Genomic DNA, 19,948 nt, shown 5'->3' with positions numbered 1-19,948 from the left:
ATTCAGCTCATTTTCCTGATTAAAATGATATGCCATACGTTATGGTTTACGCTCTTTTGTTTTATCTAAATAATCTTTTACAATGAGTGCTTTGGAAACAAAACCATTACTCGAAACTAAATTGTGACAGTTTTCTTAAATTTCATTTATTGACAACGTCAAAGATTAGAGAACTGAAAATGCACGTTTTACATGAAAAAGAGCGAGATGTGCAAACTTATTAATTTGAAGCATTACTAACTTTTCGTCGTGTGAAAAATTAATGAATATTACATTTTCATTACTTTAAACTTGACGTTGCCTCTGAAAATGTAATTGAACTGTCAAAATTTCATTTAAAGTAATGGTTACATGTTGTTTTCCCAAAGCACTCTATAAAATTAGAAAGCGAAAGCGAAATCAGAAAAATGAGCTGAATTAAAAAATGCAAAATTCGAATATGACGCCCATATGGAAAGACATGTTGAATATTTTTAATTGTCCATTTTAATACGCCAAACAGCTAATAATTTTTCATTAATTTCGTTCTTGTATAAAAAAAAATAACGAAATCAAGTTTCAACGCTTTGTCGATATCGTCATAATGGAAAATGGTAGGTCAAATTTCTCTTCGGTGTGTTATTCGTCATCAATTGTGACAACTTTTTTCTGATTTGACCGACCTTGCATCTTTTAAGATAACGGAAATTCCCATAATGCGGCTAGAAAAAACCGGTCGCTGTATTATTTACAAAAAATTCTTAACTTTTGTGAACTTGTTTAAATTTAACACCATTTAGATATTGGGGTTTACTGACTAATTATGATGTTAAGCGAGAAGAAGAGAAGTCGAGGATAAAGAAACTTAGTTATTATGTATTGCAGTCAGTGGCGTAACCAGAATGTAAAGTTGGGGGGAGGGTTAAAAAAATTCTTAAAATTTGCAGTAAAACGGTTTGAAATTAAAAATTAGTTTATTGGTTATAAAAGTTGTTTATATTTATAATATATTGTTTTTTTATAGTATACAGGGTGTTTCTAAAATAGGGTTCCAAACTTCTGTTGCGTTTATAACTCATTAAAATAAGCCAAAAAGTTCCTATTAACATGTGCCCTAAAACGCACCCTTAGGAAATTATATGCCCTTAAAAGGGTTCAAACAAAACTTAACTTTTCCACTCACCACGTTTACTAATTAAACACTGCAAAGCTCAATTGACAGTTTATCAATAACTTAAATTGTTAAGCGTTGTGGCAACGTCAGTCTTTTATTTGCCATGGTAAACAGATTTTTGTAATTTTTGGCCTAATAACTTAAAGAGCAGAGTAATTTTCAAACTCAATTTACTCGAAAACCATTGGAAATATCGAATTGGACAAAGATAATATTTTTTACGTAAAATTGTTAAGATTTTATAAATCTGTAGAGAAAATTATAAAAAAATTGAAATAAAAAAAATTACGGGCCGAAAACCCCCTTCACCAACCTAAATGGGACGCATATGAATTGCATTTCGAAGAACGGAGTAGCCCATGTTATTTAACGTAAAAAGTTATGTAAGACCCATAATTTTTTTTCTATTTATTTGCGACCGTTTTGTCAATAGAAAAAAAAACAGTTTTGTGTGCGTTTTAGGGCACATGTTAATAGGAACTTTTTGGCTTATTTTAATGAGTTATAAACGCAGCAGAAGTTTGGAACCCTATTTTAGAAACACCCTGTATAAATGGTTTTATATTTGGTAACTTAAAATAAAAGTGTATATATAAAAATGAATATATTTGTTCTTGGGAAACATATTTCTCCCGTTTTATTTATCTTTTTTAAAGTTGCCTTTGCAAGTAGCAACACTGTAAATTGTCCCGCAGTCATTTAAAATATCTATATTTAAGAAAATATTCCAGAATGATTTATTGATTCTACTAACCTCTCGAACCCCGAAATTTTAGAAATGGGTATCCTTAACAACTTTAATAGCTGATTAATATAAGAAAACAAATAAATAATACATCACAACAGAAAATAGTCAAAATCAAAATGCATAACCACAAAACATATACAGCACAGACTACCATGTACAGACTCTCAGCTCAACACTAATTATGACAGACCGCGATGCATTTATCATGCATTTTTATCAAGTGCACGATGCGATCGGCATACCCAGTGACGTAGAAAGTCAGGCAACCTATCCCTTTGGGAATCTTGACTGATGCCGAGGTCCGTCCGTGCGCCATGCGGCTACGGCTATGATAAAAATCGCCCGACAGATCTTTGTACGCCACTGATTGCAGTGGACCGTGGTTTTTTAAGATTGTATAAAAAGGAAATAAAGCAGGAAAAAAATATTGATTTTTTATTTAAAGAAACCAAAATAATCGGTTGTCTACCTCATAACGTTGATTAAATATATTTGAGTTCATTTTTTTATATGTCGTGTAGTTACTGAGGCAACGAGTGTTGAAATCGTACAATCCATAGACAGTCACTCTGTAGGTAGGCAATTTATAGTACTAAGTCTTACTTGTTATATGAATCAAAGCCGTTTACCACACCTCACACCTCATTTTCAAAGTAAATGCTCTCTGCACGACTCGATTCTATAATACAGCTCGGTCACAGATGATTTGTTAATTAAATACCGTAGAAATAATAACGGTGTAATTTAAATTCAAACAAGTGACTGGCAGGTTCGTCTTTTATTATTATGAAGCGATCAATTTTATTTCATTATTTTCGCTACTAACATTTACAATACCCATGAGCGAATACGTAAACTTTTTATAGCTCTTTTCTAAAGCTATCAATAAACAAGCAAGAAAAACCACTGTCAAGGAAAACTAGACTATAAATTCCACCATACTGCAAATTAAGATTATAAATATTAGTGATAAATCTATAACTAGTTTCATTGGCAATACCTACAAGAAGGGAGGCATCGCCTACTTAAATCGAGGTGTAAAAAATACACTCTAGATATACAGGATATTCGGAATTTGCAACTTCTTAAGATAGGAAAAGGACCTTCCATAAACATGAATTGAGATATACTTAGTTTTCTCAAGATACAATGTGTTTAAGTTGAATTCGAAAAATACTACACCTTGAAGGAGGGGCATTATTATACTTAGACCTTAGACCCCCCTGAGAACTCTGGTTCATAGTCATCATTTTGTCCTGTGAATGATAAAATCTTTTTTTCAAATGAATTCAGAAAACAATTTTCAGGAATTTCAACTTGAACGGAATATATTTCGAAAAAGAAACATTTCCGCCCCGTCATTATAGGTACTTTCTTATTTGTTTTCTTTATTTATTTATTTGGGTATTTGTTACTTACTTGTGAAAACATTTTAAATATAAAAGCCTTGTGCCAAAAAAGCAGTCAAGGGTTATTTTTGTGAAAACATTTTTGCTTAATCAAAAATATATAGAAAAAAATGAAAAAAAAAATAAAACACATCACTACATATTATCCACTTCAATAAGTTGTTGACGTTTCGAAAATTAGTTTGCTTTAATTTTCAGAACGTTTCGTTTTAAAATTAATTTTAAAAATTTTCGTCTTTTCTGAAAACGAATTTTTCAAACGTCAACAACCTTCAAAATTACTTTCACAAAAATAGATTGATCGTATTGGGCGTAAGGGTGTATTTCATTAATTTTTATTTTTTTCACATTGTGACAAAATACACAAATAATTAGAAGACGATTCCTTATTTTGATAAAGTAAAATTTAGAGTATATAAATCGGAACACCCTGTATTTTGGTATGTTGGAATTTGTGTGATAAAAAAATGTTTTTATTCTCAGAACGACACTTCATGCATCAGTACCATCACAGAAACAGTTTTAGGTATTACAGCGTTATTAGTCACGAATATATTTAACCAACAAAAGCCAAAAGCGGTATAATTTGCAAACTTGTTTTTAGTATATGCACCTAGCAATATCTCTATACTTTTATACTCTGTAATTTCCTGCAGCTCATATATTAACAGAAAATATACGAAAAAACAAGTGCTAACCTTGATATTATTTCTTTATGTTCTTTAAAAAATTATACATTTTTGTGAAGAGACTAGACACAGTCTAGACCAGTTTGCAGAATTTGTTGTTACCTACATTTACCTATGTGTCTTTTACTACTTATTCTGTGTATCTCTTAACACTGTGTCAGGGTTGACGTAATTTATTTTGTTATTCATTCTACAATAATTCTGTTGCTCCATTAACATAACAATAAACTGCATTCCTCAGAAAAAATCTTAATGATTTTTACTTCTCTGGGAATTGTATCTATTATTAGCAATACTTATTTGTGGTTGATGTAGCCTAAGGATGACAAATAAATTTCATTACTTGTATATTCATTTTCAATGAGAATGTGTAGGTTGCCCATTAATGATTGTTTTTACATTTAGCAATTGAAATGTCAAATATTAAGTTTATGATAACTGTTATCTCTCTTTGATGTGAAGACGAAATACCTACAATGTTTTAATATGTAGGTTTAAGTGATAAAGAGGGTTTATATTTTCAATTAATTTGTGTACAATTATTGTGGATTCTGCATAACAACAAGAACATTCTTAATGCTTTTGTAATAAACGATAAATCTTAAATAAGAACAATAAGAATTATCAGTATAATGTAAACATTGTCTGTGTATAACTGCAGTGAATAATAAACAACAAAATTTTTTTATTGTGAATACAATTCACTCAAGTTAACTTTCTATGGTAAAAAATATATTCCGTCTTATAAAGTTATTTGATGTTATAGATTCTTAATTTTCAATTATATCACATTATTTTTTAAATCTTTTGTATTGTTATGAAAGAAGTATTAAAACTAACTGCTTAAGCATTAGAGAGTTCGAAGAGCATAAATTGGTCTTCGATTTTTCCTTAAGCATCAGAATTTTCACTGTGAAATACTAATCACGTTTAATTCTAGTTGTATTATATTCTGACGGTCAAAGCCATAGGAAGTTTTAAAGGTTCCATTCCGAAACATTTTTCTCTAGTTGGATTTTATAAATAGATATATCTATTACTGAAAGGCTAAAATGAACAGAGCGGCAAGTCTAGACACTTGGAGTAACGTAAATTAGACTGTCTCTTCGGATTTGTCTTAAGCAATGTCATTCCATTAAAATTTTAGATCTTTACCAAGGCTCATTACTTAATAATCATGTTTAAGTATTTATGTTAAATATTAACTACAAAGGTAAACGTTATAAAGTAACATTATCTCAGTCCAGGGTGGTCATTTTTAAAATACAAAGGTATCTTTCCAGTCTGTTTAACCAGTAGGAAATACAACTGATTAAATTACTAAAATATTGCTTTTCCATGATAATTAGTAGTTTCCATCTAACAACGATGAAGTTGTAGAACCTGCATGACTTAAAAGTCCACAAAATGTTTGTCCCAAATTTTAGTAAATTAAGAAAATTAATAATTCGTGTAAATGTTACATATCCAAAATGAAGATTCACTAAACATATAGAGGGCGTTCAAATTTGAGTTAATTTTTTAATAAAACGCGCGTTTTATTCGAAATAACTAGATATATCTATTGAATTATTAAAGTAAACATGTTGCGGTTAATAATGGAAAAGAATGTCAGATAAGTGACCATCTCTTGCAGCTGTACAAGCTTTCAATCTTGTAACAAAATTTTGCATCACACGCTCACATAAGTGGTTCAATTGGAGTGATTTGCTCACTTATATTTTATTCCAGATGTTAAATGGTTTGAGGATTGTCCGCATAAAGTTCTTGCTTTTCAAAAAAACTCATAAAAATAAGTCTAATGGTTATATATCGCATGATCTTAATGGCCAATTAACATCTCTTCGAGAAATTATTGGATTACCAAGTTTCTGTTCCAAAAGATCAATTGTTTCCGTTGCTGTATACATGTTGCACTGTCCTGTTGAAACCACATATTCTGCACATTAACACGATCCAATTCATCCCATAAAAAGTTATTAATCGTCGTTCAATGTCGAGCACCAAACACAGTAACAACGTTTCCAGCTTCATTTTCGAAGAAGTATGAACAAGTCACTCCACCAGACCAAAGACCACAATATTACTCGAGGTTTTTCTTCATTCCGGATATGACAATTTTGTTTGTTTACATATCCACCAATTTCAAAACGAGCTTCATAACTAAAGATGATTTTGTTAAAAAAAAAATAATTTTTCACTGCAAAAGCCCAATTAACAAATTTACGACGATTCATGATCAGTTGGCAATAATTCTTGTGCTAACCGTATTTTGTAAGCCTTTAAATGAATATCCTTATGCAAAATATTGATTAAAGTGGTTTGTTTAATGCCTAATTGCTGTAAACGATGACGAATTGATGTGTTTGGTTCTACAGTGACACTATCATTGACAGTTGTAATATTTTCTTGTGAACGACCACTATGAACGACCGTAAATTTTACTTCTTTGATCTTGAATTGAACCAATTTCTTCAAATTTATTCACAATATTTCGAATGGTGCTGTTTTTTCATATTTTGTACTATATTCTAGATAAGTTACTTCGATACTTCTCCATGTTGATTAACCGCCATGAACAGCTATCAGAAAACCAAAACAATTCTAGTGAAAAAACACAAATGGCGGTAAAATTATAAAGTTAACTCTAAGAATATCCTTTATATATATAGAAACGCAAAAGTTAAATATCATTTTTTCCATCTTGGAGGGCGCCACCCACTAATTTGACTGTATATTTAAATTCTCCACAAAAAACTTCCCAAATAATATTTCGTGTTGAAAATGTTGTTCATTTTCGTTTTTAGATTAAAGTAATAAATAAAAAAAGAAATCCACAGTTTTCAGTTTTCCGTCAACAAATTCAAAATGAAAAAAACCATCCTTGTATCTCTTGAGGTAACGACGATCCTCATATTATGACTGGAAGAACGGACTTCCTGTATAAAATAAAGTTCAGTTAATTAAGATCGGTCGTGTTTTGGATGCGTTTTCGTCCGAATAGTTTTCGTCAGATTTCGCCCATGTGGTATCGTCCACTGGACAAGTTTTTGCTTTACAGTCGTCAGTAATACATACTGATTTATCAAATCAGCATATAATTATAATTGTTAATAATATGCATGATTATCTTTTGGAAAATAGTTTTCTTATCCCATTTCTGACGAATCCAATTCGGATGAAAACGCATCGAGTGGACGGCCGGCCTAAAGAGAAAGCATGATGTCATTGTTCTTCTTAGAAGCGAAAAACCAACCTTAATATTCTGCAGTAATATGCAGCAATAACAGTTTTATAACGTTTTTATCGTGCATATTATTTATACAGTAATATCGTTAGTTAAGCCCACGTGCGGTCTCAATATGGCGGCTCTAGAATTATTGTCAATTTGTTATTCCAAGACCCACGTAGACTAGTACCCACCTTAACCATCCCACGTTTCGGCAAAGTTTGAAGTCTTCCCCTGAAATGAATATTGTATGTATTTAAGTGGAGAGCAGGGAGTAACTTTATCTCGATGGTGAATCAAACACGAACCGGAATATTTTCCTTTATATTCATTGTAAAATAAAAATACGTAACTTATGTATTATTTTTGTGCATAAGTGCCTGATACGGAAATACATTTTTCCCAGGGAATATGGAGAATTACCCAGTCTTGGAAAAAATTATGTTGAATCCTACGTTTCATCTTTCAGTTGTGCTATTCCTTTCGAAATTCAAATAAATAACGCAGCCACACAAAATTAAAAAAGGGGACTGATCTGGAGTTCCCACTACGCTATTTAAATGTATTTTAGCGCACTGAATCCGAATAAGCCGTTAGCTTTACTCCAGCGCACACAGAATTTGAGTAAATCGCTAAAAATGGCTGAATATCTCTAAAAATTGTTGAAAAGCCGCAGTGAGCATAACAAATTTATTTGGACCAGATAAAGTCTTGATCTTAAATATCTTAATGCACTGAACACTAGTCAGTCTTTGTAGCCCTCCGTAGTCAACATTACTAGAAAACCACTTAGGTACATATATCGAAATTTGCACTGAAGAAGGAATTTCTTTGGACTAGACCTATCTTGTTCCAATTTATTTCGAAGTGTTGTACCTACACGAATCTGATACTGGTTAAGCTTCGTGGCTGTTCCTGTATAAATAAGCATTTTGCGCAGAGGTTTACAGGCACTTTTCGAACTAGGTACTGTTTTCAGTTTCTCTTTTCAGTAACCACCATATTAACAAGTTGCCGTCTGTCTGTGAATAGTAAACAGCATGTGTTATTCCCTTTCAGTAGCTTGAATATTGTCCGTTATGACGCTGATTCTTGATTAATGATTTCAAAAATTGTACATTTTATACAAGTATGTGTTAAAGCGTGAATTGCTCTTGAAGTTTTCTCAAAACATTATATTCCAGTCAAATTAGAGTTTAAACGTGAAAAATTAGACATTTTATTGCACTTGATGGCAGGGAAAGGTATGTAGAATGATATCAAAAAAGTAACTTATAAGAAGTAACGCTACTAAGTTGGCAAATTGCAAATAAATGGCAAGTTTACGTGTTTTTTCACTTTTCGTTACTGCCTACGAAAATCTAGACGACTAGGCAGTCAATCCAAAAACCAACATGTGTGCCAAATGCCGATTTGTTAATTAATTTTGTTCGTTTTTCTGCAACTAATTGTTAAATTGCTAAACATTAGTTGATCCAAAGAAAAAAAGAAAAATTTCAAAAAATATTATTTTTGTAGGCTTCCGGGGCTGTCGTTAATGGTTGAATGATTTCCGGACTGCTTGGCCACGTCGTCGATTTACAACTCTTGACGTTTCGAGAGACATATCGCTCTCTTCTTCAGAAGTTACTCTGAAACTGGCGATCTACTAATCTTGTCACTTTTTATATTTGACGTGGTAATTTATCCATGACGTTCCGGTGGGTGACCTCGTACGAGTTAATGACTCTCTTCCATATACCTGGCAGATCCACGCCACCATCCCTGTTGAAATTGTTCGGATTTTTGTAAATTTTTAATGCTTCTCTGTATAGTCGGGGCCAAACCTGCATGGTGGTGAGAGAGAAGATTTTGGAAGAGAGTCATCCGTGGAAGCAACCCGCTGGAACGTCAACAACGCGTACGAGGTCAGGTCACCCACCGGAACGTCATGGATCAATGACCACATCAAATATAAAAAGTGACAAGATTAATATATCTCCAGTTTCAGAGGAACTTCTGAAGAAGAGAGCGATATGTCTGTCGAAACGTCAAGAGCTGTAAATCGACGACGTGGCAACCAGTCCGGAAATCATTCAACCAAGTTGAAATTAAGTTTACAATTAACAAAATAGGACGTGCAAAATAGCGTTATAAACAAATTGTCCCAGGGTCAGGCAAAAGCCGCTCGAGGATTCGCTCTTTTTTCATTAAATAAAGCTTATTTTTACGTTAATTTAAAAGAAAAAAGAAATCCTCTGTCCCAAGATATTTTTTTTATGTTAATTAACTATTGGACGTATCAGACCGGGATTTCTTTCGAGATACTGTTTCTATATTAACATTCTACATAACTTCTCCATCATAAAGTGTAATAAAATGTCTACTAATATTTTTTTCAAGTTTTCAGGTTTTATCTAATTCGACTAAAGTAACATTGTTAACAATTTCTTTAATCAGTAAATTTGATAATGATCAAACGAGCTTACCCATAGTATTAAGCGTGCAATTAACAGGAAAAAATCTTTCAGCAAAAGTCCTATAGAAGGAATTAAATTTGCATACACAGCTATATTTATCCTGCCAGACCCACAGCGTTTTATCTACTTTAAATTCTGTGAATTTTAAATTCCGTTTTATATTTGATCCTGCGAATGAAAGGTACAGGGTGATTCACTATATTTTCACCCCCCTTTAACTCATTTGTTTTGAGAGTTACAAAAAAATGTGAAATATAAAAGTTGCACGAGTTGTAGTTGCAGTTTGTATTATTATTTAATTAAAATGGGTTACACAGAAGTAGAAAATTGAAATATTAAGTATAGGAATTAAAATAGAGCAAAGTTCTTCTGCATACTCTATTTTAATTCTAAATAATTTTCTACTTCTGTGAAACTTATTTTAATTAAATAATAATACACACTATCAATCAATAACAATGTTGTCAAGACATTACTACCTGTCACTATAACGACCTACCATATAATGTCCATGAGTAATTAGACCTCTCACGGCCTAATTATTGAGATTTCGTTACATTACCTATACGCATTTTGGACCGTATCAATGTGCGATATATCAAAATATATTATAACTAAATATGTAAATCCTTACGTAAATGGAAAAAAGGCAGAAATGCCTGAAAGAGGTCTAACAATTACAAGATGTATTATTTTCTTAATCTTGCTTATTGTTACAGATGGACCCAACAAACCCTATATGGCTATGCTCGACAGGGAACGAAATATGTAAAAATATACAGGGTGTTCCATTTAAATTAACAAAATTAACATTCGCGGACATTTTGTTTGGACTTCATTTGTTTTTCTACTATCATTTTCGAAAAATTCATAAAAACTCGTGCAGCTTTTATATTTCACGTTTTTTTATAACTGTTAAAACAAAAAAGTTAAAGGGGGGGGTCAAAATATAGTGAATCACCCTCTACATACACATACATACAGAAGAGTGTAGTTGCTTCTTTATAAGAAGTCAGTGGCATCTGTATGAAGTACAGATTTATACAGAGCCTTCATAAATGATTACAAGCCACATGACATCTAATCATAGGCAACCAAGATTGCACGATTGGTACTGTCGACTAAAATTTTCTAAATTTTCGCGTTATTAGCCGTAACGACCCTTTACAATAAATAATGACAAACCACTTCGACAAATGCTAGAGATAATGGGGTTGCCGATTGGTTGAATAAAATGCCATGGAAAATTGTACCCAATTATCAGACGATAAAACAGAATGCTATGTTTTAATTACCTACTGGATACGTGGCTTGTAATTATTTATGAAGGCTCCGTATATACTCGTTTCTGTCATGTTCCTATATCAGATATTAGGCGCAATATTTATTTTCAGAATTGTGTATTGTTCAGGGATATACAGATAATATCCTATTCTAAGTACTTATATTTTCTGTCTTTCTATAAAAAAAAATGGTAAAAACCAAAACTTTTAAGAAATATTTTTGCACTCGCAAAGAAATTCATAAAAAAGTTGAATGTTGAATAAATATATAGATAGGTATTGATTTCATGGCAAAAAATCCGGCTCTTTTTAGTTGGAAAGTGTATGCGGAAAGCATAATAACGAGAGCTGTATCTTTTTCTTCTAATTTAAGGCATTGATTTATCAGTTTATCGGCAATTATATGCCCATATCGACCTCTCGTGTCTCTCTTATTTTTATAATTTACGAAAGAATACACCATGAAAAAAAAAATAAATACTTACTTATTTTTGTTTACAATGTCATGTTGCTTTTTGTAAGTGAAAACAAGCAACCATCCCACATTTGCTTTTGGCGCCTCGAAACAACAGCTATTCAATATCAAGGTTGGTCGTGGAATACAGAAACCATTGATTTTTCTCGCGTTTTATAACATAAACTTAATCGGCGGCAGGTAAAATATTTACCTACTCGGCGTTCTGTCAAGTATTGTTAATACCGTTTTAAGTGTTAATTGCTTATGTTAATAATTGTAAATGTAGACTTATGGCATCAATTCTAAAAATAACCTATCCACCATCCACCACACATTTTCGATATTCGGCTACCGGTTTCAAGGCTAGATTAGACCAGATCGGCGGGCATCGGGCGCGATCGGTTCGTAATCTACTGCATTTCGGTGCTAGGTCTGTCATTTGATTAGTCCATCGCGAACTGCGGTGCGTGATTGTGTGAAAATTGGAAAATGACTGTGTTTTCCTAATTGGACAGCTTTTTATTTCTATTTTTTTTCTAGTGCGGGAAGAAACTGTATATTGATTTTATGCTAACTGTTCGCGAGTTGATGTGGCAAAAGTTTTGAAATTTAAGAGTGAATTTGTATATTTTGCGTTTTTTTCAAAATTTACGATAATGAGTGACGATTACGATTTTCGGCACGAGCTGGAGAATGTGCCATGGGTGGGTATTTTTATTTATAAACTCTGAAAAAAAATACTTCAAGTACGCTATTGATCAAGTGGCCTGATAAAATAAGCAATTTAGCCGGTGGTTTTCTATTTATTTGTATGACATAATATGATAATTAGGTAAATTCCGTTAAGTATATGAAAAATATTTATTTGATAATTTTTACAAATACTTATTTTAATTACCAAGCAACTTTGTATTGGAATTTAAATGTCCTTTTTGGAATTTAGCCAAAATACTTTTTCATTTTTAAATTCTTCGTCGATAAGTTTCCTCCACCGTCGTCATAACAAGAATTGAATCAATACCTAGTCTTTTACTAATTTTGAAGAACATAGAACTAGATTCTGCTAAAATAGCTATATACTTATTACTTGTAATACGTATGTATTATTATTTCTCATTCTGTCATTTATCTAGATACCTATCTGTATGTGCAATTACCTCGCTAATCTAATCACTTGGATTGAGATATAAAGATCAAATATTTTTTTTAAATATTTTGAATTTATGTAAGTTAACCAAACATAAATATGTACTTACATTGTAATTTTAGCTTAAATGAGGATATTTTAAAAATTCTGTATTTTTATTGCTTATTATCTCTTGTATTAATATTTGCCTATAATAATCTAAACATATCCCAAGCGTATTGAAATTAATATTGCGAAATTAATCTCTTTCTCATGATCAAATATAATATCATTTCGAAAAGATGCCAACATGACATTTAATCGTAATAATTTGATGTAAGAAAAATCGTAAATATAAAATAAGTATCAATATAATTTTTGAATCAATTTATCTTGCCCAAATTATTTCAAATATACTTACTCGTATTACTAACATTGAATGTACACAATTAGTTATACGAAATCATGAAAATCATCTTAATCATGATAGAAAATAAAGGAACATTTGTTTTGTTTTCCATAGGATTCAAGGTATTACTAAAAATGGCGAATTCGCCAGGTTAAAAAAAAAATTGAAAATAAATATAATTTTCGAATGTACAAATTAAATAACCTTCCGGTACATATACAGAGCTGCATCTGGCATCAGGTTTATGTGGTTCAGTCTTTCTGTGGGGTCACTAAAATTTTGATTCGAGCTTTGAATAAACAGAAGAAAAGTTGTTACTACGAAATTTTTGTTTTTTTATATTTGTTAAAATGATACAAAAGTAATAAAAAATAAGGAATATGTGTAAATTATTTTTTACTAAAACTTCTTAACAACGCCACCGAAAAGAAATGTCAAAAGCTTGCTTGCTGTCAAGATTTGTTCTTATAATGTCATCTTCCAAAAGCACAGAAATGGCCCTGGGTATAACCGTCGCTCATCTGCAGTATAATTTTAAAAATATAACAATAACATTATTTGTCCTTTATTCATGGGATTTTACTTACCTACTTCTTGGTGAATTATTATAGTTTTAATATGACATGAAAAACATCGATATCTATTAAAATATTTAACACGATTTGTCATTATTAAAAATATAGCTTTACATATTTGAAATGTGTAAATAACACCAATAATAAACATGAAATTTTTATTATTATTAAGAAAGTTTTGATTACATTATCAATTTTATTAATGAAGATTAGTTCATCCTTTGTGAATAATATCTAATTTCAACAAATGCCTATCATGTCGTAAAAAAAATTATATGTGAATGAAATTCGTAATATACCTAATTTTTATATGCTACTATTATATCAGTATAATGAACTTATGGGATTGAGGTATTATCCCAGTGATCAAATTATGTCGAATAAAGGTAAACTGTCTAAGAACCTAAATAAATAAATTTAGTTAAAATAAAGTTTCTTCTTCAAATCGCAATTATGTTCTTTATCAGAATAAAGGAAAATAACACCCATTATTATTGTTATAATCCACCAGTTTGATTACGTTAATCGTAAATGTTTAGAAAGCTATTAAAAATACATTTAAATATCGTTTTGAGTGTTGAGCTTAAAGATATTTTGCTACAAATAACTTATTAGGTATATATTTAATGTTCCATATTAAAATATCGTTTAAACGCATTTTTGTATACATTTTTTGTATTGTGTACCTACCACATATCGCATATTTTAAAGTATTCTCTACTAATTACTTAACGCCCCATGAAGCATCGGGCAATCTCTTACTCCAAATATAAAATCCATAGAAATTATTTGTCAATTAACGAAATCGTAACTAGGTATTTAATATTTCACAAACATTTTATGCTGAAAAATAACCTCGAAAATAACTATCGCGTCAGCTATTATCGATAAAAAGAAGTTTTTAATTTACTCATATTATTGTTTTTATCCATTATTCAGTGTGACTTATAATACTTGAAAATATCAAGAAACCACACGCCAGTAGCTATTTCTGAAAAACCAAGATGATAGCTTTTATTTTGCAGAATTCGAATGTCATTCAACCATTATATTTCTACACCTCGATCTGCAAAATCTGTTACAGGAAACTGGAGTCTCATTAATTCTATTTTATGGATTGTGCATATAATAGTATTAACCTTGAAATTTACTGGCAGATAAAATATCTACCTCTTTAATATCTGGGACATATGACATATTTGCGGTTTATAAATGTTTTAAGAGCATAGTTATGCTTGCGAAAATGACAATAGATTTACTTTGACGTGACAAGGAACAATCGCTCTCGAATCACGTAAAAAATAAGTAAAACGTTTTAATTAATTTTAAGTGTTTACTTTTAACATAATGTCTAAAAATAAAATTATCCGAATGATGTGTTCCTATCGGAATATATTGACTTTTTTATAATGGAATAACAGCGAGAAATAAAATAGTAATTTAAATAAACATAAATCTTTACCGTCTGCAGTGTATACATAAAAAAATTAACAACCGTTTTTAAAAGTAAATTTTATAAATCTGTAAAGTTGCCACTTCGAATGTGATGAATCAAAATTGAAAGTTTATTTTTATGGAACATCGACACTTTGAAGAGTGCTAAATTGTTACTTTTACTATGGAGAAAAAATTGTGCAAATTCTTAAATATCTATCATCGTTATAATTGGTTATAAAAAATATGTTGCTTCAAAACAGCTTATTTAGTAAAATTCTGAATTTATGTCAACTAATATTTTTTCCGTGTTAAAATATATATATTATCTACTTTTTAATAAAATATTTCTCTTATTGATACCTGTGACATTTTTTTGTGTCTGGTTTCTGTATCTGTTTTTTAAATTTTAATAATAATTAATATGCTCCTGTAATATTTAATTTTATTTTTATATACCTTTTTGCACGCATTGTACACGTTCAGACAAGTACATCATCCGAAAGGTATAATGAAATAATTTTTTTATAAGGTTAAGTAGAGTAGCCAAGCTAGACTTCGCCTTATGTAGGTAAAATTGTATTTTGCTTTATACAATTTTCAAAACATAAAGACATTGCATATTATTATATTGTATAGAATCGTGCTAACGTGTTTATGTTAAAAAATTACTGTCGAGAGATGCCGAATAAAGAAATGACTTGGAAATTAATTTATAAGAGAATCACTACAGAAACCAGGAAACCTTTTCAATATCAACTTCCTTCTTCAAATCAGGAAGATAACATTATCATTTTTTACGGCATGTGGTATTTGCCAATGATAAGGCATAAAATGTTGAATTTTTTTATAGGTATGTTTTATTGGCAGTTTTCCGTTTGCATTAAAAAAACTTAACATTTATTTAGTCGTTACTTAAAAAATATTTGCTTAACTTTATGATCAATAATCAAATATAATTGATCGTGTTTTCTTAGATTGTAAATAAAATGAATTAAATAATTACTAAAAATGGCGAATTCGCCAGGACTAAAAATGACTAATTTGAAAAGAACGTCTTCCTATAATTGTGAATAATATTAAAGTATATTTATTTACCACTAAAAACGATGTTTATACATACATTTTCCTTCATTATAGCGTAGTGAGTTATTATTTCCGGTTTCGTCTAAGTTATTTCAGCGTTGTTGTTTTCGTATGAAAGCCACCTGCAACTTTTCATTTAGGTACATTCATTTCATTTTCAAATAATTTCATACATTAAATGTATTAAAACTGTGAGACGCAAGTTGTACGAGTATAGTTTCTAATGTTGCATATTCCAACAGTGTAATTTTGTTAATCAAATAATAATATTAAAAAGAAAATAAAATATTTTATCACCTTTATGTATCCAGGGACTTTCCTTCGACGTTCATGATATAAAAAATAATATGCCAGTTAATTCAAGGATTTTTTTATAAAACAGTAATACATATCGGATTATATAAATGTAGGACATACCTACTAATTTAAATATTTGCATATAATGTCAATGACGATTTTGTCCATATAATTTCGAATAGTTTTAGGGTTTATAGTAGAAATTCAAACGAATCATAGTGGTGTAATTATTAATATATACAGTATTTAATTAACAACAATTACGTAAGTTATTTCCTATGTAGATCGTAAGTTTTACCGTGGCCTAAATTTACCGGATGTTTTTTGCATATAAATTACATCTTTTTTATCGTTTAGATTAAATTAACGTACCAATTTTATAATTGGAGAAAACCGGTACGCCATTAGAGGATTGCAGAATTTTAATAATCTTGAGAGTACCTAGGCCTCGACCTAGACACCTGCTTCATAATAATTAGTTTAGAAGGTATATACAGGGTGTTATTAAATGCGCGACAAACGTTAAGAGACGATTTTCGATTTATATTTTTTTATCTAACGTTAATACTCCACAAAATGAAAAAAATAAAGTCAAAAAATTTATGGCGTACAAATTTTATATTTTGCTTGAGGTAGAAAGGGCTGGAAAAAAAATATTTTCTAGAACTTTCCATAATGATGTATTTAAAATCGCATAATCATAAAACAAATAATGAAAATTTTTTTGCGAAACTAGTTTTAGAATAAATTGTGTTGTGTCTAATAAGTGCTAGGTAACAGTAAGCCTCAAAGGTCTCGGTCTGTTATTGTCGGCCAAACTTGTAAATCTGAAAAGTCCAATCGGTGCGAATTCGCACTAGTGTGACTTTAGTGTGGGCAAAAGTGTGGCTTAATTTTTTTCTCGTTTTACGTGTGGAATAGAGTAAAACATTGTTTATTTAGTTATAGTTAATAATTTTTCAAATATTTTTTTTCATTAATAGTTTAATTGTGACATGTATTTATGAATAATATTGTTTTAGTTAATATTTTTATACAAATGAGTGCAAAATAAACATCAATTTACAGAAAAGGAGCCAAAAATCACAACTTCAAAAAATGCCGTACGGAAATACCGGGAAAAATCGATATCATTTTATCAATATCGGGTATTTTTTTCTTAAAAGTATAGACTGTATTTAAAAATCCTTTTTTACTTTTTCTCTACTCATTATTTATAAAAAAAAATACGAAGTCATTTTTCGAAAAATGTTTTTTTTTAATCTCATTTTTTATTAGCAAATGTATTTTTCCAAACCTAATTACATCATTGGATTTCTCGGAAAATTTTACCCCAGTTTTGATATAAATACGCTGTTTTCGTTAACAAATAAAGAAGACATAAAGGTTCAAAGTTTTCAAAATCCCATAATAAAAGTTAAAAAATGGTAATAAATCGAAATTGGTTCGTGTTTGAATAAAATGAAAGGTACCTTCTCTGAAAATTTTCAAAATATTCAGTGGCGTAGATTTTCTGGGGTTTTCAGTATTTCCGCCACTGATACACGTATTTATTTCCAAATTCAGAAGATTTTTTACCTATAATTTATTATTTAATCATTAACCTAAGTTTCACTATTCTATATTAATCGTATTAAAAGATATTTTAGATATGATTTTTTTTATTTTATCACCCTGTACGATTATATAACCATTTTCACTTAAGAAATCACTCAAAGAATAACCCCTTAAAATTTGTCGACTTAGGTACTTAATTAACACACTGTATACATAAAATGGTGTTTTAATTTTAATCAAATTAGGAGCTAATTCTATTTTTAAAGTTCTAAATCGGTACTATAATTTTAATAATAAAATGTTCTTATTTTCATTTTAAGAAAATTACAATCTGCGTGGAATCGATCTGGAATGTTTTACTATAATAGATTTTTTTGTTGTTAATGATTTATTCAAAACCTATTATTTGGGCAACATTATCACACCCTTTAATGTCTCTATTTTTTGAGTACTTAATTAGTACTAATGACTGTTTCGTATTTTCCTAGGGATGCGTGATAATTCGGAAATGTTCTCTAAACTTTTTAGAGTAGTGAAAAAAATGTTTCAAGTGTTAACTTTACAACATTTACAAATTATTCCTCTCGTCCCATATATTTTTTGTTTTTACTAAAAGCTTTTCATATTTGTGCGTGCTTTTTGGTCCACCTACGATACATAGTTTTGTGAATATTTACAAATAATATCAATCACATTAAATGTAAAAATAATTTTAAAGTTTATTGACATTTTTATTTTAGTTTCCAGCTCCGAGAATGCTATATTTGTCTTTTTTATGTCACCTTTATTTTAATATAAATAGTAGCACTAAAATTAAACTTAGACGTGCTAGTCCTATAGGCGTATAACTATTTGTATTATGTCATCTATATGTACAGGGCGAAAATGTTAAATTTGGCTGTAATTTCGTTATCGCAATTCACTAACTTTTCACTAAGAATTTATTTATTTTTATCAAAAAACAACAGACCATTGCAATAGATTGGGGCGCGAAAATAGAAATATTTTTTTGTAAACATTTTTGAAACCACTGACTCCACTAAAACTCGGTTAATACTGCACATTTTGTTTCCATGATTTAATGTAATTATTTTTGTTATTCGTAACTATAATTAAATGATTTATCCATTAAAATTAAAATTTGTTGTTTGATATTAAAAAGAGTAAAGTAGTGAACATTTTATGTATTCACTTAATTTATTTATGATTACATAACTTGTTCACTTCATTTAGGAAGAACAGAAATGATATAAATCATTATTAATTTTACAATTACAAGCAACAGTGGCGTAGTCAAAGTTTAAAACAAATCGCTAACCTACTTTTGTCACATTTGACAACGAATAAAAATAGTAAGTGTAGGCTTTTTTAATTATTATTATTAATTATTATTTATTATTAGTTATAGATTAGAAAATAAATTTTAATAAATATTTAATAACTGAAAATAAATACAAATTTCATGTGATGTGATGATATCCGATATAGATTTTAAAAAGTTTCATCTTTCAAATGAAAAATCCGAATTAAATAGGACAATTTTACAAAGGCGTTTTAATTTAAGATTCTTATTAAGACAAGTATAATAAACAAACGCCACTGTAACGTAAAGTAATGACATTTAAAAAAAAAATTTTTAAACTATTTTGAGTTTTTGACTACGACTGAGATAGATTCACTATACAACTAAATATTCATTAAAAACAGTTATAATATGTTCCTATAATAAAAGTCGATTTTTAATTATATTTTTGAAAAAATTTTATTTTTATTGCTTCTAAAAAAGAGAAAGCATTCTATTATTTTGCCCTTACTTCACTCATGAATAAGTATATGTAGTGGGTGGTAATTTCGAATTATTAAAACATTTTATAGACTAGAAACTAGTCCTTATAAAGGATTTTTCAGAATTATAATTTGAGGAGAGTTTACAATATAGTCCAAAGCTGCTGATTTCTTACTAGTAATGCGTTAATTTGGCATCCTGCACACTTTTTATAAATAGTGGTGCAATAATTGGCTAACTTCATTAAGTAT

At 29.8% G+C, this 19,948-nt stretch overlaps 1 protein-coding gene across 30 annotated transcripts in view; it reads left to right on the top strand.

Moving 5' to 3' along the window:
- Positions 1-19,948, top strand: part of LOC108907022 (microtubule-actin cross-linking factor 1) — a 389,967-nt gene that overhangs the window by 310,580 nt on the left and 59,439 nt on the right. The window contains exon 1 of one of the 30 annotated variants that reach the window (XM_018710527.2): positions 11,890-12,131. The exons of the other annotated variants lie outside the window; for them this stretch is intronic. Within the exon in view, the coding sequence (XP_018566043.1) occupies positions 12,084-12,131 (48 nt within the window). The 5' untranslated portion in view covers positions 11,890-12,083. Of the gene's footprint in view, positions 1-11,889; positions 12,132-19,948 lie in introns of those variants that run through there. 30 annotated transcript variants of the gene reach the window in all.

This window comes from Anoplophora glabripennis, unplaced genomic scaffold (genome assembly GCF_000390285.2).
Source record: "Anoplophora glabripennis isolate ALB-LARVAE unplaced genomic scaffold, Agla_2.0 scaffold166, whole genome shotgun sequence".
Taxonomy (NCBI): Eukaryota; Metazoa; Arthropoda; class Insecta; order Coleoptera; family Cerambycidae; genus Anoplophora; species Anoplophora glabripennis.
This window is presented reverse-complemented; position numbering and strand designations above follow the sequence as displayed.